The 24,362-nt window shown below is 41.6% G+C and overlaps 1 protein-coding gene across 5 annotated transcripts in view; it reads right to left on the bottom strand.

Moving 5' to 3' along the window:
• The window catches only part of KCNC1 (potassium voltage-gated channel subfamily C member 1), a 106,349-nt gene that overhangs the window by 7,396 nt on the left and 74,591 nt on the right, over positions 1-24,362 (bottom strand). For 3 of the 5 annotated variants that reach the window (XM_026078917.1, XM_026078916.1, XM_026078920.1), the window contains exon 2: positions 10,792-11,725. In XM_026078917.1, the coding sequence (XP_025934702.1) occupies positions 10,792-11,725 (934 nt within the window). Of the gene's footprint in view, positions 1-1,172; positions 1,185-10,287; positions 10,309-10,791; positions 11,726-24,362 lie in introns of all 5 variants that reach the window. The other 2 variants (XM_026078919.1, XM_026078918.1) reach the window with 2 other exon arrangements.

Genomic DNA, 24,362 nt, shown 5'->3' with positions numbered 1-24,362 from the left:
GGATTTGCAGGTTCTCTTTCCCAGTGCCTGGCTGCATGAACAAAGCCAAATCCCTTGGTACTGTGCTAAAGAGCATAGGGTCTTCTCAGCCCTGGATCAGAAACACAGCAACTGGGAGACATCAGGCTGATTCCTTTAATCCCCTTAGGTCACTGGCAGTCTCTTCCAGGAGGAAACAGACTGTTTCCCTCCTAGCAGCCCTTGTTTAAAGATTAAAAGAGGCAAGGACTCTTGGCCTTGGACTCTGTAGGACTCAAGGCTGAGTACCTACAACTTCCCTGAGCAGCCATTTGCCATCCCACAATGACTCAGGAGACTTGAAGGGTTTGTACTGCCATCCCAAGGGAAGGGGTTGAGGAGCAGGAAGGAAAGAGGAGCAGCCAAGTGCAGAACAGGGCCAGAACTGAGAAAGGAAGTTGTTTGAAGGATGAAGACCTTTCTACTGGGGGGCCTTGTCTGACCAAAGTTACATTCCACCCTACCAGCCCTTGTACACCTAAAGATGAACCCACAGCTTGACTAGACCACAGCTGTGCTCTTACAGCCATAATCCCAGTCCTAGGATTGCTGTTATTACAGTTTGTGAGTAGTCCTGCTCCTGACAGTGGAGAGTGCCACTGGATCTCATTTCATGGCATGGGGGATGTTTGCCCATTTTCAGGCCTATCATGCTGCATGTCTCCTAGCATTTAGTAGCTGCCCAAAGTCTCTCCTGAAGAAGGATCTGGTCTCTTGCAGCAGAGACCTTTAATCCATCTGGAATCCCTGAAGAAATAATGCTACATTGTCCACTTAGTGGGTTAATAACTCTTCTGTTTTGTGGACCTTTTGCACTTTTCTGGTGATATAAAAGGCCTGTTAACATGGCAAACATTAACTGTGTCCTGCTATGCTTGGGACAGGAAACTCTCTTGGTATGATGTTTTTCCCTGTGTCTCAGGCTAGTGATAACATGGTGCAGGGACAGGGATGGCACAGCCAAGATGAGGGTGGAGGACTGCTGTGCTCTAGCTTTTTTCCACTACAAGGCTATAATCTGGAGAGTGGGAGGTAGAGCAGCCCTGAGGCTGCTGTAGTTTTTTGTGGAGGACAGAGAATTTCCTAGCCATCTTTACTGTAGGGAGAATGAAAGATTTTGTGTTCGCTTTTGTGTCCTACTTTTGCAGCATCACGTTTGCCTGCTGCTTCCTGTGCTGAGCAAATGACCATAACGTGGGTAAAAGGTGTGAATCCAAGGACGTTTACGTGGGTCTGTGGAAGTGTTAAAAGCTGCTCAGCATCTGAAAATCCCCATTGACTTTATATCCCCCAATTTCTCTTCGAGATCTTATGTGGAAATGCAGTATTTACAACTCAATTCCCTATTCTTTTGAGTCTCTTGAATTCAAATTTCATTCCTGTTATCACATTATTTCTGTTTTGGTTTCCTGGACAGTGTTTGCCCATTGAAACTCATTGGCTGGTCATCAATTGCCTCAGTATAAATCACTTTATCTTTTTATACTGGATTTCATCTGAACTCTGCTGTGCTTCTCCACTGGGTGATGGGAGGCTCAGAGTATAACAGAGAATTGGGAGGTAAAGGAACTGCAGACTGAGAAAAATAAGCTTTTCTTGAATTTGTGTGTGGCAGTAGCGATTTCTGAATTAACATAGAATTCACTAGTGATTAAGATTAGAAACAATAAACTTCATACTGTCCCTGTAGAAAATTAACCAAAAAAAAGGTCTATAAGCTATTTTTTTTTATCATTCTTTCAGAGCAGTGTTTGGGTAATTGGGGGAGATTGTAACAAAATACCTCAATCAGGACCTGATTCAGCAAAATAACGATTATGCTTCTGCGCCAGACCATCTTAGGCTACAGAAATCAATTTTTATGGGCTCCAGAGCCTCATGCAGGATTAAGAAACATGGATCCCATGGGCAGGGGCTCATTTTTGTTGTTGTTAAATCAGGCCTTTAGAGTGAAAGGGATATAACTATATTAAATTAGGAGGAGAATTATGGAGAAGATGTATTAAACCACAGACAAAGGATGATGAAATGATGAAATTATGGCTTGGAGAGTATGGAAGGAAGTATAGCATAGAGAAATACAGCGTAGAGAATATGGGTTTAAGCCTTTGAAAATGAGTTATGATACGTCAACATGGGTATCACTGGTTTTCAAAATGGTAGTGGAAAAAAAAATCCTAAATTGGTAGGCTTGGGAATTTTTCTGCTGGAGAGCAATGAAAATTAATTTTTCCCATGCAGACTCTCTGGAAAAAAAAAAAAAAAGTAGTAGTAATTTAACTAAGTAGTTCTGTGTCATACCAGGTACTTACTCTTTGCATTAATACCTTGCATCAGGTTTTGTGTCACAACCTCAATGAAGTTACCTATAGTCTGTGACATTCCTTGTTCTTTTGCATTAAAGAACTGTATTGTAATCTCCTCGGCTGCCCAATATGGAGCTCAGGTTGATGGGAATTGGAGAAAAACTTCACAGAATAAAATATGACAGTCTGTAACATACACAAGCTGCAAGCAACGTACAGTAAAAACAAGTAAATGTTAACAAACAGAGTGAAAGAGAGAAAGAGAAAAAGAGAGAAAATGTGAAGAACATGTAGAAGAATTAATAGATTCCTATGTAACAACTCAGTTAATTTTAGTTACCCCAATATTCTAAGGCCGTTAGAATAAAAATGTTCGTTAGTTCTAGGTATCTTTATTAAAGTTCCCTGATTTTCATAATTACTGCGTATTTTGAAAGCTGTTATGAAGCTCTTTTGAGTAGATATCACACTGATGGACTTTACAGTGGCACAAACGAGAGCAGAGCTTAGTACGCTACAGGAATACGGAGAGGCCTTCCGACCCAACCTACCTCTTCAACATGTACTCACCACCATGTTGACCCGGGTCCCTCCAGGAAGCCGTGTCCCCCAGGAAAGGCACTCCGGTGGCGTGGGGACCACCTCTCAGTGCCAACTGGCCAACATTCTGACGTCACTCCCAGAGAATATCACCCTTTTGAGGCACTACTCCTCGAAGTGAGGTGACAGTATGTTGGCTGCCTAGCTACTGGCACGACTGGAGCAGACACGGGAGCTCTAGGTAGGTAGATCCAGTGTACCCTGCCGTACACAGGTATTATTGGATATGTGCTTAATGCAGTGCTGAGAAATGGTGCTTCTGGAAGTGGTGCGTTGCAGAGAGCTATGGAAGATCCTTCCTAGATGTGTCCTGACAATTCGGGGATTTCACGTGCACCGATCCTGTACTTCTGAGGGTCTCCTTAACATCAGACTCTGTAGAGCACAGTGGGTCACTGACAGGTCAGGTAGAGGTTGCAGGTAAATGCAGTCAGGTGAGTTTTAGGCTATCTTATAGTACCAAGCTGACTGAAGAATACGGTATGATGATCTGTACAGTATGAAATGTGTCTGAGATATGGAGCATGGATGAATACAAACAGCAGAGAGAGCAGGAATGGTGGATTGCTGGTTATTTCAGCTTTGTGCTTATAAGTAGACAAGCAAATAGACAAAAGGCTTGAAGAAAATTTCCATCAAGTACAGGGTAAGAGGGATATAAGCTAGTAGGCTGGGCACAGGACTGGGACTTCACATCCTAAAACCATCTTTTGTCCCTGGTCTTCTGTGGTAAGGAGTAAATTGTCCTGTCTTTCTAGTTCGATTGCAGCAGAGCTGTACTTCTTACACAGAGCTGCCTTTCGTTGTTTCTATTCTGCAAAGACCAGTCATGCTCCCTCCAGCAGAAGGGAGTGAATCACACGGAGGGGTGCCAAGACTACCTCTCTTATATCCCAGGAATGTGTTCTGCACTGGGTAGCACTGGAACTGCAGTGGTAAGTGTGTACCTGCGAAGGGGTGCTTGAGAAAGAGGATTTTTTGTATTTACATCTGTCTTGTGTTGGAGGATTAGTACAAGCTGGGCTTATTTGGCTGGAGATGTGTTAGTATATGTGTTTTCCCATCACTAAAAGTGCTATAATCCTCTTGTGCTCATTGAGTTATTAAAGTTCTAAGATTTATTATTTGGTCCTGTGATTGTTTTTCAGCTCAGGATGGTTCTCTCTCTCTCCATACAGACATCCCTGACTGTGGCCAGACCCCAGGCAGCTGTGTAGGGAGATCCTTTTTGATGTCCCCTACAGTGCCAGGGAGAAGTGTCTAGGTGTCTTCTGTGAGACCGACAGAAGAAGAGCAATAATGCTAAAGTAACTTCCCCATGCTCCTCTGCTAACAGACAGGCAGAAGCCAGTCCAGAGCTGAAAGGGGCTCTTTTTACTTCCTTGTTCAATACTTGACCATATTGCTGCACTGCTCTGGGGCTTTTTCTAGATCTTCCTCATTATGGACTTGGCTGTGGCTACTGCACGCTTTCATTTCAGACACTGGGTGGCAAAACTCTTCAGCCAGTGTGGACCTGGCATGGATGTGGACCAACAAGCAGGAAACCCAAAGCTCTGTGCTTGAACTCCTAACTCCTTTTTGCTTTTAGATGGCTTGGTATGGAGGATGTTATTTTATACTCAAATTCTAAATTAAATAAGCACCATAGTACAAGTGACACCCACTGATTAGTATCTCTGCAGGAAATCACAGATGAATAATTGTACAACAAAATATTACATTGTATAAGTTATAAATTCTGCTTTGTGTGTGATCCACAGCTATGAGATTGTAGACATGCCACATGGGGGGAACAGATCCAGATTCCTCCCACTTAACTGCAGGCACTTAATTGAGCACCTTAAGTTAGAGCTGCAGTCACCTTCAGTCAGTTATGGAGAGAGCCACCTCCGGAGGGCAGTTCAGATCATAAATGAGTAAATTACTCTCTGGGACTGCCTAACTCTTCTTTCAATACAAAGGGGACCTCAGGCAAATGCATCTTAAGTCAGATGAAAAACTGAGCCTTAATCCTTTTATTTTGAACTTTCACAGTCTCTGCATTAGATGCAGAGGCCCCAGCCTCCATCTTCAGTGACATCGGGATGTAGTCCTTACCTCATTTCTCTCTAAAAGCTAACATTTGCTATTAGTAGTAGTGAATTCTGGAGTTTTAAAGGCTAGGAAGGCTGAGTATAGGGAGGAGAAAAAACATCTCCCTGTTACCTTTTCCACTGCCTTTTTAATATTTTAGGTCCAATGTATACAAACATCAGAGTCTTCTGAGCTGAACCAGAACTAAACCCTTTGCAGTTGCATCACTGTCTACCGCCCATCTTATAGAAAGGGTCAAAGCTCTTGTGACACTGAAGTTAGCTTTCTTCTTTTTTTAATGTTCAAAAGCATTTGATCAGAGAGTTCTCTTTCCTGGGGGTTAAAGGACTACCACAGTGACTACGTATAGATGGCTTTAATGCTGTTTTGCTCTCCATAAAAGCCACGGAAGTTCCCACAGTAGAGCTGTATGTCAGGCAGCAGAATAGGCTTGTGACAAGAACTGCCAAGAGTCCCCAGCTCCCACCGAGCACTGGCACTGGAATTACAGTGCTCAGCACACTTCTGACGTTAGAAACGGTGTGTTGCACAAGGAACACAGGTTATTTAGCTTACTGTGGCAGAAGGGAAGAAAAATGTAGTCTCGAGAAAAGATCAGCTCCTTCAGAAAGCATTAGTGATAAAGCTGAAATAGGAAATTCCACATTATATTTTAAAATAGAAATCAGCGCTCTCTCAGTAAACTGCATTGAAATAAGTTGCTAATAGCACAGCTTGCTCCAGTTCATCCAACTGTAGAGTACACTGGAGTCATTAAAGCCATGTAGTTCCCCTCTGTCAGTGATAGACTTGGGTGGCTCTGTCTGTTCAGACATTGGGCTTGTCAAGGAGTGGGTACTGAAAAACCCTTTTTTGTGCAGGAAAGTGAAACAACCACAGAAGTTATTCCAAAGCTAAAGATGGAATTAGCAATGACATGGATATTTTTCCTCCCCTCTTAGGCCCTTGGAATCTAATAATGTTTCTTCCATATTTCCCAGCTATGCAATGAGTAGAGGATTTTGCCGTCAACATACTGTGAAAAAGTTGCCCAACCTGATTGCACAGTAAATTTATATGAAGATGCTCTATCCTCGGAGAATAGCTTAAGTGAAACTGCATGGAAAGGGGATCAAAGAGAGATGAGGAATTATTATTTTGGTCATATTAAAGTCAATATAAACATTGTGTGCCCTGGTTCTGTAAATATTTGTGCTGAAACAATGAAAGTTTGGGGTAGATCTCTTAACAAGAAACAAAAATAACCTACCTCTTATGTTGTATATTATGCATACATTCTTAAGACTATTGTTCTGTGGCACCAGAGGGTGCTATAGACATCAAATGAAGTTATGAATTCTATTCTTATTCTAAATTTCTTTTACAGCACTGGAAAATGATATTGACTACTTCATCCTGTGGCTACTTTAAGATGTAACCATGCAATCAACCTATTTTGAGGTAAGTGCACAGCTCACAGAAGACAGGGCCTAAAGAGCTGAGTAACACTTCCATAACAAAGCCAAAAACTGGGTGCTTTCAAGATTTGTTTTGCATGTTATGAGGTTTCCTTAAAAGGTTGCACCTTAAAATTTGTCACCACATGCTCTGAGATAAAATTATTTGTACTTATAGGGCAGAGTGTGGTTTGGGGCAGAATGAGTTAAGTTTAAGTGGTTTAGACTAACTTTTTCTGTTTTGCTTCTGTTTGATTTTCTTACAGCATGATGAGTTATGATACTGATGAAATACTCAGAAACCTTTAGATGAAAGACGCTACAATGCAGGGGTCTGTGGTTACGATTGGTGCTTCTTTAGTTATGTTCAATTTATAGCTTTGCCACTAATCTTTCAAGTGATCTTGGTCAATCATTAGGTTAAGCCATGTGTCAAATGGAAATACTGGAGGTTACTTCTATTTTTGCTTTGTTGTCTACTTAGGCTGTCAGATATTTGGTTGTAAGGTAGGGGTTGTCTCGTATGACAATGGCAAAATGAAGCCCTTATCTTGAATGGGGCCTGCTGGCAACACTGCAACATGATGAACTTGATAGTTCAACGTGGTGATGCTAGGACTTAGGGTGTATAGGTTAAGTGAGGGGACAGCTGGCCCTTTCTAGTCTGTGAAATAGCCCGGGTCAAGGAGTTTTTGTCAAACTGGTCAGGTGGGATCTGCTCCTTTGCATCATTGCAGGCCCAGTTCCTCCAGGCACTGTATAAGCAGTATCCTGAGAATTTATGGTCACCAGAATTGTCCTTAGAGAATGTTTTTTGTGTAGGGGGAGATCTCTGCTTTCTTCATGCTGGTGGGGGCCTGTCTGGAGCAGTAGCTTCACCATCCTCTCTCTGGAATGCCGCTCATTCTCTTGTGTCACTCTCCCACCCACCCACTGATGGTAGCGGATGGGGCGGAGAGCAGGAGGGGTTGCTGCAGAGAGGGGAGGTGTGCTAGAGTCAAACTCTGACATTCTCAGTGCTTTATCAAATTAAAATCAGGTGCTGTTATTTAAAGATACCCTCCTGCCAGATGCAAATTATACCAGGACTGTGCTGCTGAGAGTGTTGCGGCCAACTTAAAAAATCAATTCAAACCTAGCAGAACTTTAATTCAAAACATATTTGCTTCTCCTGCAAATGACTACAGCATCACTGGCAGCAGCTGTGCAGCCTGTGGGCAAAGTTCTGCTGCTGACGTGTCGGTGCCAGGAAAGTGCTGCTTAGCCTGTGATGAGGTGCTGGGCTGGGGCTGTGCAGAGCTCTCTGTAGAGCCCCGTCGACCCTGTGCATGGCTGAGACCTAGAAGAGCTGTGAACTGCTGATTCAGTAAATAAGGGGGTACAGTGCTATAGCGAGGTAGGCATATGTGGAACTATTTCATACTCGTCACTGTTTCGTTAGGCATTTAATCATTCCACCCCATGTAATACATGGAATGAGTAACTTCATGTGATGCTCTTTACTCATGAGCCTAAACAGGCTGTTTTTGTATTAGATGTACATCATATGACCTTATGTCACCTACCAAACTGAAGCTTGAGAATTAAAAGTTACAAGAAATACCTTGAACAACTTGTGCATCGTTTCAGAAACATTAAGTCTGAGGGACCTACTCTGAGTTCCTAGTACAATGTCAACTGGTTGTCTGCAATTAGGTGGTGTTAACTAATCCAAATATTTTACTGTATGGAGGGCATTCACTACTTGCAAGTCTCTGTTTTCATATAATGTGAAGATTATAGTTTCAGGATCAAGTCAGTGCCTATGAGTGCTTCATATTGCATAAGTGAACCTCAACATCCAAGGCAATGAAGATCTAGTTTTAACAGTTCAGTCCTGACCTTATTTATTATCTTCCACTTTTCTCTTGCACACATAAAGATCTTTCCCTGTTAGGAAGCTAAGAGCTACAGGCAATATTTTTTGCTGCTAGTGGTGCATAATAATTATCAGAAACAGAACTCCAGTAACAGTGGTACTGAGTCCATTTCATTAGCCGAAGTACAAGTGTGTGTGTTACTTCTGAAAATATATATGCTTATATAAGTATATAAAAATATTCTCTTTTAATTAATTATTGCAGAAATAGATAAGCTGCTGTTACTATCAATACTTCATGGATATTGTAGTAACAGCTGATTTTAGAGCACTGATGGTGGCAAAACAGTTCCACATTGAACCAAAATTATACGTATTCTCAGGATACCAGTGTGGAATTGCATTGAACTCGTAGAGTTCTTAGTCCTCTAGTTCCCTGAGAGGACCAGGGTATGCAATGGAAGGAAATCTATAAAACAAGGGAGTTCTGAGAAGAAAGTCACTCTGTAGCTGACTACTAAAGTACTCAGGAGTCTTGCATTTCTTGCACATTACAGTTGGGTAGTTGGCATATTGCTCATGGTAAGAAACACACAGTATTGTTAGTGCCCTCTTTCCCACTTGATATGTAATGCCACAGAGACATCTACTTATGAGGAAGTTTGCTGCTTGGACATGACTTGTGATTAGCATTTGCAACCTGAGGGGAATGGATGATAAAACCATGCGCTTATGCGCAGAAGATACAGACAGTCTATCAGTCACGTGAATTGTGGTTGGCCTGTTGCAATGGAGTAGTCTTTAACAAAAAAATGAAAGCTCTTTACTTTCTAAATGGATTTTACATAGTTGCACAGAAGGGAAAAGAAAAAAGAAGAGTAAAGAAGAGAAGAGAGAAGATCCCACCAGTTCTTCCCCTCCGAAATTATTACTGGCATTGGTGAAGCCACACACAAAAGAAAGTCTCACTTTCTTTGTGCCTCTCACAATGACATCAACATGCATGGCTATGAGATGAAGAGAGAATACTTCACTCGTGGTGAGTAACAAATTAGAATTTTCTTCAAAGTAAAAAAATGATAACACAAGACCATCATAGGTATATGCTAGCTCTTTCAAAACACCTCTTGTTGACTAGATATCAGTCTAAATCACTTGATTGGTGATCTGTTCTATCTAATACAACACATGGGAATATTTTGAATAGGCTGAAGAATGTCTGCTATGCAACTTGGCTGGAACATCTGCCAGAAACGGAGTTGGTTTTGTTTTCAACGTGGATATCTACTTTGAAATCACTGACTCCACAGAATAAATAGTGATATTCCATAGGTAGAGGTAGATTATGGGGTGGAAATAATCAAATTGGAGCCCCGTAATTTTATGTGCTATATGAGGATTCTCATAAAACTGAGATATTCCCATAATTAACCACTAGCCATGGGATATTATAATATATTCCATGGTGACTAGTATTTCCCTCCCCCCTAGTAAAATTAGTATGATTAATTTTGCTCTGGTTTCGCCTATTGCTGACATGAATCAGTATAATTAAAAAAATAAGAATACCATATTATGAGGCAATCACTGTTTAGGCCGAACCTGCCAGTAATGACCAGTCAGACCCTTTCCAGTCAGCCTTTACTGCTAGAAGGTTGAAAGAGCTATAACTCACTAACCCATAGTTGCAAAAGGAACATGTGTTAGAAATTGTAGTTCAAAACTCTTTGTAGCTCTAAATGCTAAATTCTAGTGGAATATAGAATAGATTGGTTTGCATGCCATGGAATAAACATCCTTACATCTAGTCTTGTCTCAGAGTGAGTCATTTTGTATTAGTGTCAAGAATTTGAGCTGTTGTTCTACTTTGTGGTTAATCATCAGAAAGAGACGGGATTGTCTCATGAATATGCATGATGGTATAGTTGTCCCTTCAACTTACTAGACACCTAGTTTCTTTAATGAGATGTACAATGTCTGCCACTTAAAACAGCTGAAATGTCCCAATTGGGAACAAATGAGAAAGCATCTGTCTGTTTCGAATTCCAGCCCTGTTTTGTCAGAAAACTCTGTAATTGCTGAGTACTTGGCTCCTACTCTGCTCTATGAAGCATTCAGATCTCAGGAGCCTCTGAGATGCATTACACAGTCCAGCAACATAGCTGTAGAACTCTCCCAATTCTTCCACTAGATGTAACAACTCTTCAAAAATATCTTGAGACTTGTATGCCCTTACCAGGACCAAAGTTTGGGCTCCTAGAGCATGCTCTCCTCCTTAGTTTTGCTGATCAGCCTCCACTGTACCATTTGTCCCTGCAACCTAGACTTCACACATATTATTCACTGTGTGATGGTGGGACTAGAATGGATAAATGTGCTACCCATTGCTCTAAGAAAGCAGTCTGGCTGTATCTGAAATCACTACGCGGGATGGAGATTAAAGGTCAGATGGACATTCCTCTAAGAGGTTTCCTACCTGCTCTGTTAATTTCTAAAATTTCTTCTTGGGCCAGTGGGCAAGTGTCGCTCTGAGTACTGTGGTGTGGAGAGTTTACGACAGATTTACAATAATTGGGGGATCCCAGCTGGGGTGGCCTCGGGATATGCTTCTTTTTTTTCTTTGGTAGCTTCTGCTTAGCCATAGCTAAGGAGTAATACATTCCGAAATTGTTCACAATGACAGGGACAGGCATGGCAATGGTCAGCACACCAGCAAGAGCACAGAGGGCCCCCACCAGCATGCCTGACCAAGTCTGAGGATACATGTCTCCGTAGCCCAGGGTCGTCATGGTGACAACAGCCCACCAGAAGCCGATGGGGATATTTTTAAAGTGTGTGTGTTCACTGGCACTAGGGTCATTTGGTTTAGCACCTATTCTCTCGGCATAATAGATCATCGTGGCAAAGATTAAGACGCCCAATGCCAAAAATATGATGAGCAGCAAGAATTCGTTTGTGCTGGCACGGAGGGTGTGTCCCAAGACCCGCAACCCAACAAAGTGGCGGGTCAGCTTGAAAATTCGCAGGATTCGCACGAAACGGACTACGCGGAGGAAGCCCAGGACATCCTTAGCAGCTTTGGAAGACAGGCCACTGAGTCCAACCTCTAGATAGAAAGGCAGTATGGCCACAAAGTCAATGATGTTCAAAGAGTTTTTGATAAATTCCACCTTGTTCGGGCAGAAAGTGACTCTCATCAAGAACTCAAATGTAAACCAGACCACACAGACACCTTCGATGTAGGTGAGAAAGGCCTCAGTCTCTGCTTCCCTGTAGTGCCGCACCTGGGTGTCATTCCCGATGAATTCAGTTTCTGTCTTGTTCACAATGGGATTAAATCTCTCATGGGTCTCGAGGCAGAAGGTGGTGATGGAGACCAGAATGAAGAAGAGGGAGGCAAATGCCACGTACTGTGGAAAGAAAGATACAAGAGAAATGTTAAACAGTAGGTTAAGGACAGGGGCTTCGAGTCCAGAACACTCAGGGAAAGACAAGAGCTTTATTAAAACCGAAGATAATGCCAAGCCCTCTTCCTGTGGCCTTAAGACACCAAGCCTTACCTGCAAAGACAGCCTGATATTCAAACTTGGAGGGAGAAGAATATGTAAGCACATGCTTCAGTCCCTTCCTGTATGGGTAGCACTTCAGTGACAGTGTAAGTTTAAGTAAGCATTTAAATCTCAGAGCTTTCTGTGGAACTTAAAGTTAAGGACCTACTTAAATTTCATCCTCCTGAACTGGGTCCTCTATTACTTGCTGATCTTAAAGATAGATTTTAGATACTAAAAGGTACTAGACACTTTAGGCTAACGATAGACTAGCAGGCCTTCTAGAACAACTGTCATGAAAAAGTCAGCCTCTGCCCAAAGTTACCACAACGTTGTCAGCAGTGTAACAGCTATCTCATGTTCCCTGTTTAGGGAGAGTTGTGGTATTTCAGATCTCAGTGAGGCGCTAGTAAATACTAGTGGGCACCTCTGCAGGTAAATGCAGCTAGGAGCAGAGCTCTGTTTGGCACTGTTAGACCTTCTTACCAAATCCAAGGGACAGATCGAGGAATGGTCACAAGTCATGCTGAGCTCTTCTAGGGTGAACCGCTTCTCTGTTAAACATTTCAATCCCCCTTTTCAGATATTTCTAGGGGAGGGGGGGGGAATCAAGAGGTTTGGGGTATGCCTGTCAGTTGATACAAAAGGAGACAGACCTGTTGGATTTTACCAGACAAGGTTTTCTTGAAGAGATTCTCATTAAAATATAAGACTTGTACCAAAACTAGTTTAATCTTTTTTAAGGTTGCTGCATTACATTGTGGTTAATTGAGGTACAGTGAAGGTGGTAGCAGCCCCCCAAATCAATGAGCTTTTGTCTTAAGAATATTTCTTTCTTCTGCTTTCCTCAGACTTCCCTCAGCCTAAAGGAGATCTCTGGGTTGTATTCCAGGGTAACTGAGGGAGACAGTCAAGACAAAATTCACAACTGTCACAACTGTAGTTTCTCTGCTCAATCCTCCATTACTCAGTCAAGTAGTTTGTATATACCTAAGGCGGCTCTTTGTGTGGTAGAGCTGTACAGTAATGGAACTGCCCCTTTCCATTTTCATCCCTAGATCTGTCATCTTCCTGTTTAAATGTCTTGTGTGTCACAACACCTTGACCAGACAAGTCACATATGATATTTCAGGGTCCAAATGAGCATGTGCAGCTGTGCTAATTAAAATTAGGTTTTTTTTGATTAGCTGTGTTAATTAAAATATTATTCAAGGAAACCATATTGTCCCTTTTTTTCTGCAGAGTAGCCAAAATAGGGGTTAAAAAGAACTGATTTCTTCTAATTGTCTGTCGCCAGTAAATACAGTGCAATAATCTGAAAGAAATTGCTGCCAAAGGAATAGACCAGTTAAAAATAGTCTCTGCTTCAAGCTAGCAATGCTTTCCTGCAATCAAGAAGTTCCTCCCATCTGCTTTCCGGGGTATAACTGATACAAAATTATGCTTGACCTTCACTATTAGCAAACAAAGTCAAAAGCAAGTATTTGTGATGTTTTGAGGCCAACCATTTAATAGAGAATCCAGAGAAATTGGCAGAAAATTAAATCACAGAATCATTTAGGTTGGAAGGGCCCTCTGGAGGTCATCCAGTACAACTTCAAAGTCAGACCAGGTTGCTCAGGGCCTTGCCGGGTCAAGTTTTGAATATCTCCAGCAACGGAGATTGCCACAGCCTCTCTGGGCAGCCTGTGCCAGGGTTTGATCAGTAGGGGCAAATAAACGTACAAGGATGCAGAAGCAAACAGGCTCTTCTGCACTGCAAATCCATCTTCTCTGCCAATGAGACGAGAAGCTTACCCATTGTCACAGATGTAAAAAAAAACCTAGTACCTTCCCCTGAATGCTTCTGGCTATCATATTATTCTATTAGTCTTATGTAACAGATCTAATGTACATGTTAATATGTGCTAAAATCAGTGTCTAATATAGATAGTTGTATGGAAGACTAATATGGAGGAAGAATGAATATTGTATGGAAGATGAATGAATGAAGACGAATGATGATGGCTAGAGAAACTGAGGAGCCAGACCACTAGTATCTTCCTATCAGATTCTGCTGTTACCGAGAGAGATTTCTCCAAGCAGTTTCTCCATCTCTAAAATAGATAACAGTACTAACTGGTGTTTGTCATACGCTTTGTGACCTTAGATAAATGTGTACAATATGCTCTGGTGTTAATTTTATTGTCTTTAGTTATTATCAACACTCTCCCTAAAAAAAAGTCTTTTAAGTGCTCGGAGTCAGATTATGTGTGATGTTGTTAACACTGAGAAGTATAAATGCAATTTAATACCACAATTGTCTGAGTATGAGTAAAACAAGAAATAAAAAAGCATCTTTCACCTAGAACTCAGGAAATGTTCCCCAGCAGCCTCAGATCATGTCTGCTAAATTTCTGCGTAGAGCAGATTTTTACCTTGAAGTTGTGGAGCCCTGAGAATTCAAGCTGCAGAAGGAAATACTGACACTTCATTAAGTCAGGTAGCACACAGGTTAGAAGCAGAAAGGGGAATAAAACCATTTTGCATTTTAAGGGATCTGTGAGGAAGGCCCCTTTATGCAGACCCAAAATCCATTTCTCTTCTTGATGTATATGAATCTCTCTCGAGTGAGTTTTTCCTCCTTAGGACAACCTTCAGGCTGACCTTCTTGCACAGCAAGTATCATGAGAAGTGATGTTTTGCCATATTAAAGGGAAGAAACAACCAGTTCTGACAGGGCATTTAAGTTTTCTGCAGTGGTACATGCTAGCAGTGTTACCGGCAGAGAACATCACACCTGCAGGCTCTCTGTTAGCCTCCGTGTGTGCACACCTTGGCTTCAGAGGGGAGTTAAGAATATTTAGTCCCCAGTTCAACAGAGAAGAGAAGTACATGCTGAACATGAAGCATTTGCTTCTTTCTATCCTTATTTAACAAAATGCAAAGCCCTTTCACAGGGAAGGGCAGGTTCTTGAATGCTTTACTGCTTTGGAAGTGTGGGTCTGCTTTCAAGATTTCGTAAAACCATGTAGGAGTAATGGTATTGACAGGAAGAATCCCAGCCTTTTTCCCCAATCTAGTTTTTCTCTGTAGAATTACCATCTAATCCTAAAACCAAATTTATATTTGAAAAGAAAAAGTACCCTTTATAGATTCCATATTTCAGTACTGAAAGGTCCTTGTTGGGTTTTTTAAAAAGAAAATCTCTATGGAGTGGAAGGTCCTAGCAATGGAGAGCAGCTTTTTAATAACATTTTCTAATTTTAATTACAGTTCCCGAGTCCTTTGGCGGTTCCCAAGAAGTGCAGAAATAAATGAGAATCAGGCCTGAAAATTTGTTCACTGGCACCATGTCTGATAGATTCTGTCACCGGCAGCTGCTTGGAAGCAGAGGTTCAGGAGCACCCTGCAAACGGTATTTAGTGGTTCTTATTTCCTTTCTCCTTGCATTTTACATCAGAATGTCTCTTCTTCCTAGGATCTGAATGGGCTGGGGGAAAGGAGTGAGGATTTTATCAAATGATGTCATGTGCTGTTGAGTTACATAATGGCAGCTAAAATTTTCTACAATTAAAGAAAGCACCTAGTTAAAGTGTCTGAAGTGATCTAAACTCTTTCATATGCTTTGATGCTAGGCACATGTGAATGATTCTTACTTACCCTAGAGATGCTGCTGCCATTGCTCCTTTTTGGCTCTGACACTAACAAAGAAAAAACTCAGGTTATCCAAAACTGCAGGGTCCATAACAGAAGGCAGAGAGGAGACTTTAAAGGGGAAATTTTGCTTAAAATATAGATAACATAAAAGTGCCTTCATTCTGGAGAGAGGAAGAATTACACTCCTGCGTAATTTCTGTTAACAGCAGCTCTAGAATGGCAAAGGATATTTTTTAATCAGGCTATTTTGAAAGAGGCTGAAATGCATCATCCCCATAAGGGGAGAGTTTCACCATCTAATTTATATTGCCTCTGATCGAAAAAAAATAAAAAAGTTTCAGAGGCCTGCTTCTCCACTGCCCTGTGTCTAGCCTAGCCTTTTTCTCTAGTGTGGTGTGAATGAGAAATGCCAATTAATTCAAAATAGTAGTGTTTCACATCAGCTTTGCATAGCTGAAAGGACAAGTGAAATGCACAAGGTAACAGAGAATCAGACCTATCATCTCATGAATAATGAGCACAGTATCTTTCCACTCTGTGGAAAGAAAACAAAAGTCTAGTTGCCTTAAACACAAATCAGCCTTCTAATACRTGAGGGTTAGGAAACTAGGCTCATTCAGGAAAAGGTCTGAGGATTAGACGGTGCAGTATTAAATATCCAGGTGTGACTGCCTACTTCTGGGAATGAGTTTTTAAACAGTATGTTACCTCGCACTTCTGAGATAGTTCTGCTCTGGCAGGTAAGAAACCTTTTTCTGTTCTGTTTTAAACAAGTAAATCCAGTAACTCACTAGAATTCCTCTACACGGCAGCTGGAATTGCCAAGCTTTAAGGCAGACAGCCAGTGAAGATCACTGATTTAAACACTGAGACAGAAATCAGGTGACAGAGGCTCTTTTCCAGCCTCTTCCACTGACCCATTCTTAGTCTTCAAGAATATTACTTGTCCTCGGTGTGCCTGTATCTTCCATACCATCCTTTGTCTGCCTTGTTTATTGAGATAGTAAACTCTTTGGAGCTTGAGACTGTCAGTATATGTGTGCCCAATGCCCGGCACGATGTGTGTCTGGAGTGGGGACCAGGGAAGGGAAGCCTTGGCTGAGACTATGGTAAGAGAGACACCACTCTTGGACTGTAGGCAAGAAGAGGTGATGGCAGCAGCAGCAGAAGCAGCATGGCTTTTGCCAGGGAAGTTTCAGTAACTTCAGAGTTAGTTTTCTAGGAAGTAGCGATCTACACGACACAGCATTTTTAATTCATTCCAGATCACATGTTTGGAGTGAATTAGTAGAAGCTGAGTGCCACAGATGGGTGTTCTTCTCCTTTGATACTGCCCAGAATCATTTAGCAATCCTGACTCAAGCTAGAGGGGAGAAAAGAAACATCGTGCTGAGAGATTTGCTTGCCTCTCCCTTTCCTAGTGTCGACAGATGATTTTTTTTAAATGATACTTAATCCCTGTCCTCTTGCAGGGAAATCCAGGAAATTCCACCCTTCCCTGAACCCCTGGATGAAAGGCAGAAGAAGATGGTATTTTGTGTGAACTACATCTGTTGAAGCATCAAGAAATTTACTATAGAAGTGGCACCACCTCTTTCTACTGATGGACTCCTGTGAGTTATTGTTTTGACGACAAAAAATGTTTACTTCACTAGATCGTAACCTTCCTTCTCCTGTAGACCCAACACTGCACTGGAGCTAAGCATTGTCTTAGTCTGTATGAGCAGGGCCTCTAGGCAGCCCGAAGTTTGCTCCCTTTCCCATAGGAGAACATAGGGCTTGCCAAGACTGAAATGAGAGATGAAAACACTATACATCTTTGCCTCTGAAGGAGAAATGATGGAGCTATTAGTACTCTGGTGCTTCTAGAAGGTAAGTTATGACTCTAGTGTGATCCAATGTGCTCTAATTTCAAAATAAAAACGCTAGGTCTAGTAATTTTTCAGTAAGCTCATGAATGGTAAACGTTATATATCTTGCAGGAACAAGCTAGTCTCAGAAGAATTCCAGATCAGTGCTAGTAACCCATGAGTCTGAGTTCTCTATTGTGCACCAATATTTCATATATACCTGGAGCCTTGTGCTTTGATTGTCCCTGCTCAAACCAAAAAGGTCATGGGATTTACATCATACTGTCACTGACATAAATGTCACTTGGGCCTTTTTGCTAGACCTGTGTAAAACCTTGTGATTTCCATTCACAAGGCATCTCTTCAAGTACTTTTAGCATCTCTGTTTTACAGTAGTTCATTTGTTTCAGGTTTGTCTTTGATTTATATAACCAAATAACTGAAAATTCGTATTACACCTGCATGAAATTGCCAATTTGTGACTTAACTCACTGAACTTTACCTGGGTTTTATTTTAATCTGAAAACTATACTTTGACCACTCTTCTCTTAAAACTTAGCACATGTATCACCAAAAGGTATAACAATAGCAACAAATATTTTTGCTGCATCTCAGCCAAAATTTGGGCTAAATGAAAGCTGCTTTAGAATACTTAGTTTTACAACTTTATTATCTATCAAGACTTTTTTTCAGGGTTTCTTAGAGATATAGACCCTGATTCAAACACATGACTCATTTCAAATGTGCAAGTAATTCTGCTGAATTTTTGAAAGAAACATTGAATCTGTATGACTGATCAAATGATTAAATGTAGACACATGATACTAACCGACTAACGCTGTAAAAGTGAGCAAAAGCAAGGGCTTTGTCTAAAAGCAACCTCTGCAGAATTTCATTAAGAATCTTAATGTAAGTAGTTTGGAGTGATCATTTTGAAACCGGAATCGTTTGCAAGGGGAAAAATCCAGTTCCGCTTTTGTAGATGTGAAGCAAGTATACAAGGGCACAATTGCATGTTACTGTCAAGCCCTTTTCTATGAAGGGAGGGATGACCAGTTTGGCTGTCTGTCTTGTTCCAATGAGATGAAAATAAGCCAATCTATACAGCAGCTCGCTTCAGTGAACACACTGGTTCAGTCACAAGATTGTTCAAATTTGTGTTGCTTGGCTGAGATAAAACAAAGAAGTAGGCTTACAGATAAACAAAGCTTGCTCCAGAGCCACATAAGAAGTCCATGAGCAGCAAATGGATGAAATGGTTATGTAATGCCAAAAAAATATATGACAGCTTGCAAAAAAATCTTGGAATGCTTAGTGGCACGCAGACATGAAACAGCGTGTTAAAAAAATGTGCAGTCATCTGTGGAAAATATGCTTAAGTTATTCGGTGTTGACATAGCAATAAATATCAGAAGCAGATCGCTCAAATGTTAGTCCTAGCAGGAAACAATGTGCTTTGACAAGGTAGTTGCTGGGATAAGCAAGACTGCATGAGAACTGGAAGTGTGGCGTATATACAGTATTAGCTTGTGACCACATGGCCAGCTGGCAGGTCACGAGGCAAAGGTTGGAATGGTTCTTTATAGGTCACAGGCAAGTTTTCCAGTTTCAGGTAGGATAGATTAAATCTTGTGATTTAACAGGAACACCATGCCTTGTCACTGAAGGGATGTGAATTTATCTTGCAAGCTTCCTTGCTAGCTCCCTAGCCTGGCTGGTAGTGAGAACTTATGGAAACGCTATGGTGCAAGTAAGAAACATTTCATATTTTTTGTCATCTTCAATGAGAAGATTTCATTGTAACAGTTACAGATTCCTGATACCAAAGTGCCTAGCTAGGTATATGGGACCCTGGAGAAGGAGCTGTGAGTGTTCAAAGGAAATTTTCCTTCTCTTTGAAGTATTGCAGAAACATGTTTGGTAGGGGTCTCCAAAGGTCATCTAGTCAATCCCCTGTCCCAAGGCGCAGTCTTTGGTCATTCCTGAAAGATGGCCAATATAGGGAATTTCTAAAGACCTCCAGTGGTGAATATTCTACAGATTCTTCAGGAAATTTATTCCAGTTCTTATTTGTATTTTTTTTCCAGTGCTTATTTGTATTTTTTTTTCCTAATGCCTAACCTAAATTTCCCTTGTTGCATTTTAAGCCTGTTCACTTTTGTCCTAACCATTAAAGATAGCTATGCATTTAGAGATTTGCAGATGTTTCCCCTATTTTGTAGCCTAACAACCATCAAACGTTGAAATGTTCCATGAGTCCTAGACTAATGTTCTCATATTCTCATGCTTTAGCTGCATAAAATCAATATAATTATTAATCTCATTTTCAGATGATGCTACACACAGTTATGCTGTCAGTTCTGTCAAATGCTCTGGAATTAAAGAAACTGAGAAAGCCATATAACATCTCATACGCTGGAACATAAACTAGTGCCTGATGAACAGAACCAGGGAACTTCTTCCATAACTGCCCATGACTCTATTTTTTTTTCAGTTTTCTGCTAGGCATAGGATTGTTTTCTTAATCACCTTTTGTGGGCTCTGCAGAAGTCCCAGGAGTTGATGGACCGTTGGTAAAAGCCACTGAACTACACGATTTTGGCCCTGTGCTCTTGTATTACCCACTCTTTCTGGAAGGATACCAGACCATAAATGAATAGACTAATCCAGTCAGACATTCCTTGCATACTTCTCTCTCTCTCTCTCTCTCTTTTTTTTCTTTTCTTTTTCCTATTTTAAATCAAGTGAGTTATGTAGCAGTGATTGGTGGTAATGTCATGAGTTATGATTTTCAGGATCTCAACTTTCCACCTTCATGCTGGATGCTATTTTATCTCCTGAGAAAATCACACTTTCTCCCTTTCTGACTTGCTGCCAGTCCTTTGCTGTGGGAAGAGAAAAGCCATTTCTTGCACATTTCCCTAACACGAGAGGGGAATTCCTGACTAGAGCTAGGCAGAATCTGACTGGGATAACCCAAAGACTTGCAAAATTTGCTTAGTCCTGAAGCTTTCTATGGTTTAGAAGTCATTTTTATTTTTTTGCTTCTGAACAAAAATCACGCTTGCTCATGGCTCTTATCAAGTGCAGCCAGATGAAGCTATGCGCGCGTCTCTGACCAAGCTTCATATTTTGATTTTGGAAACATTAAACTGCAAAGGTGACTGGCTGACAGGTTGTACTCTCTTGCATGCACCCATGTCCTCCCCCCTTAAAGTCACTCACTTAGGGATTCCTGCTGCTTGAGTTTAGCTATAGGCTACATGAGTCCTGGGAGACTCTGTGCAGAAGCAAGCACCTGTTCTTCCCTTTTTGGTGCAGGTGAAGAGCAAAAGAGTGATAAATTGACGGATTGTTTTCTGTATTCATGCTTTTAAGCTCCCTGGCGATAAATGTACAGCAACAGGGCTATAGCAGTTCACTCCCGGTTTAAACCTGGAGCAAAAGATGAGACGTGGCAGGGACATACGATGGTGCAATACGGCTTCTGATCTGTGACTTGCCCAAGGGTGGTAAATTCACACGCTCATGCACAATAAGTAGTGCAGCCTCTCTCGCCCCTACATCTTATTAGGGTGATGCCTTTCCAAGGGCAGGGGACATACTTTTGTAGCCTTTCAGGGCTGAGTACGGTTTAATTCCCCAACCTCAGCTGCCACCAGCACCTAAGGAATGAAATTGTTAGAGGTATAGGACAGGAGGAGGCTGCCCTGTGGTCTCTGGCTCTGTTAGGATGAGCGCACCCTGCTCTCTTATTTTTTGTAAGAGGAAACACTCCCGGGTGGGAAAGTATTGAATGTAAAATTTAACAAGGAAATACTTGAAATGCGTAGTGAGGCTTTGTCCTCAATACAGAACTCTCTAGCCTAATAAACACGTCTGACTTTTCTCCTCATGGTTTTTAAGCCAAGAGGTTTGGAAAGCGAAGAATATTTTCATTCCCCAGTTAGGTAGAGTCTAATGCACAAGATGGGAGTGCCCTTGCTCACACAAAATCTCCATTGACAACAGTCTTTGGCAAGACTGACTTTTGACTGGCTTTGAGCCATTTTAGATATCCAAAATTAGTGATAAAATAACTTAGAAAACTGTGTTAGTAGCCTTTTGGTGACAGCTTCCAAAATAGCCTTTGTCATATATTCTGCCTTGGCTTGGACCGAAATGATTGAGGGCTCTGGACTCTGTTAGTAAGTGCTGGCTGCCTTTTGTCGAGAGCGAGTTCTCGGCACGGTGTTGGGATGCTCACAGTGTTGGGGCTCTTGCCCTAGGGATGGTAATCCATACAGTCCCGGCGCTTACGGGAGTCTTCCCCCTCGCTCTTCCACAAGCAATCAAGGAGGAAAGTTTCACAATTAATTTGCTATGGCAGAGTGGCTGCAAATTTCTGCTCAGTAAGAAAATCCTAAGTATATATGAAGATTTGTGTCTCTGGTGGAATAGAGAGAACCAATTAATCTTTTATACATACGTACATACATACATACATATATATATATGTAAGCATGTGTATGTGTGTGTTAATTACATTGTAGTCTGTATTATAATACTATATGACATATATTACATTTAATATCCTATATAACAATTATAATGTAGATACAAGAATGTACAGTATACACTGTAAACATTATACTATTATATACACACACACTATAATATGCTAACGTATACATATAAATCTGTTAAATATAAATGTGTGTATGTATATTAGGTATGTAATACCTGTTTCAAGGGCAGCAGGGATACATGGCTGTCGCACACAGAACTGGCGGAGAGGCCCGTTCTTGCAGGCTCACTACCCTTGCTAGGAGGGCCCCTTGGATTAAGGAGAAGCCCCTGAACAGGAGGAACCTGCCAACTGGAGGAAAACTGGGGCCGCCTGGGGAAACAGAGGCCTTGCGGAGCAGAGCAACTTATGTGTAGAGTAACATGGGCCCTGCGGGAGGGAGATGGCATCTGCTGTCTGAATGCAGGTTCATCTCCTGTGCAAGGGAGCTGCGCGAGACCTGCTTGGCTTCCTCTTCCCACACCGAACACAAGGTCTTTGCAGTGCCAATTCTTGCCCTTTTTTACTGACAATATTTTCCCTTTATGATGTTCTGCTTCACTTGTTCCCAGGTACAAGATGTATACTTGCTCTAGCCTGTTACCTACAGATCCATATTTACCATGCCACCACTTTGCCAGTGAACAAGTGGGATGCAGTGGTGACACATGGCATTTCGTCACCCCCCTTTGTCAGTACGAGTCCTACCGCCTGTCGTAAGAGTGGAGGTTGGGTGCCTACGTTTCTGCGGCTGGCCTCTGAAACGGCAGCAGTAAATGACTGGAGCCGTAAGGGGGCCACTGGGTGCCTGCTTGCAGCTTTGGTGTGCTGGTTCCTCTGAATACTGTTTAGATCTTTGCCTTAGGAAAGGATTGCCCCCAGATACAAAGCACAAGGAAAATACTCCTTTTGCTGTGGAGCTTCCTAACACGAGTCAGGTTTCCCATTTTCTAGGCATCAAACTTAAGCACTGGAGGTGTATACAGCATGGTGCTATTGCACAGAAGCAGTGTTCTGGTATGGGAACATACGCAGGAGGTTCTAGTAACTCTTCTAAACTTAGGCAACACTTTACATTTCAAAGATACCTTCCAGAATTTAAATTTTCCTGTGTAAAAAGAATCATTTTGGGCTCGGATGCGAAAGCTCTGGTTCATTCTTGTTTCATCTGTAGAGATATTGCAACCTTGGAAATATTGTGGCAACTCGTGTGTCTGCCCAGGACTTTCAGTCGTTACAAGGCATGCTGTGACCATCAGAAAACCTCAGGAAGAGACAAGACAGCTACAACCCAAGCTCACTGAGGGAACCTGCTGTCCCAGGAGCACCTATCACAGCAGTCAGTACAAGGCACATCCACACTCCCCTTGCAGACAGCAGTATCTTGGTTTAACGGAAAGGGTTGCACCATCCTTTCTTTCCTTGGTAAGAATTTTCTCCTTCTGTGTATATTCAATATATTTAATCTAGCTACATGCCTGCAGACATGCAAAAACTCTGTGCTTATGTGGAGGAAAGCTGCTAAAAACATTGTCCTCGTCATTACCTTTTTAAGGCTAAATTGATTGAGGCAAATGTAACACCTGTGGATACTGCATCGTGACCTCCCTCCCCCAAACCAGTGTCAGTGTTAGCACCTGTGAAGTTCTTACACAGACTTTCCCGGGGTGCTGCAGGGTTAATCGCATGCTGTTGCTGCCCTGCTCTGAGCAGTTTAAAAGGGCTCTCAGCCATCCTTTGTTGGTAATACTGTGAGAGGTGCTGTCTTGTCCAGGAGTGCTTTCCATTAACTGCTATAGCTAAGGCTTTTTTGGGTGAGGCTTTAAAATGCTCAGTCTTTCTGAGAGAAGGGGATCTTCTACCATTACTATTATATAAACACCAAGGAAAAGGCTTCTACTAAAGACAATCCCTTGTGCAGTCAAGGTTAAATCAAGTAGCTGAAAAGATTAGAAAAGAAACATAGGTAAGTTATAGCCTGAACCGAAGGGGAAAATTGCTTTCTACATAAAATGAAAGGAATTTATGGTATCTTAAGAAGTTTGCTGGTGATTTTATGCAAGCGTGTTTAGCTTGCATCCTGCAGTATACTCAGCATCTTGTAGAATAATAGGGACCTCTCATATTTCATTATTTGCAGCATTCTGGCTGTATTATCTGGTGTCTCTGTGTTTCTCTGGTTAATTCAAGAACACATGCAGGTATGATGTAAGCCCTGGTTAAAAAAACAACTTAGTTTCTGAATCTTATCCTCCAAGGTAAAGGAAATATCCTTCATTTGAAATAGCTTTCTTTGAATGTTGTGTGTTCACCTGAGCTATAAAGAACCTGAAATATTACGTAGCATGTAACATTGTGGAGCTCTTTATGCCTTGAAAGTGTTGTTGAAGTGTTAATTAATGAACCAATCTTTGCAATTGTTTTGTAAGGCAAAGCAAGTAGATAATATTTCTGTTCCACAGAT

The sequence above is a fragment of the Apteryx rowi genome, unplaced genomic scaffold, assembly GCF_003343035.1.
Source record: "Apteryx rowi isolate R43461 unplaced genomic scaffold, aptRow1 scaffold_49, whole genome shotgun sequence".
Lineage (NCBI taxonomy): Eukaryota > Metazoa > Chordata > Aves > Apterygiformes > Apterygidae > Apteryx > Apteryx rowi.
This window is presented reverse-complemented; position numbering and strand designations above follow the sequence as displayed.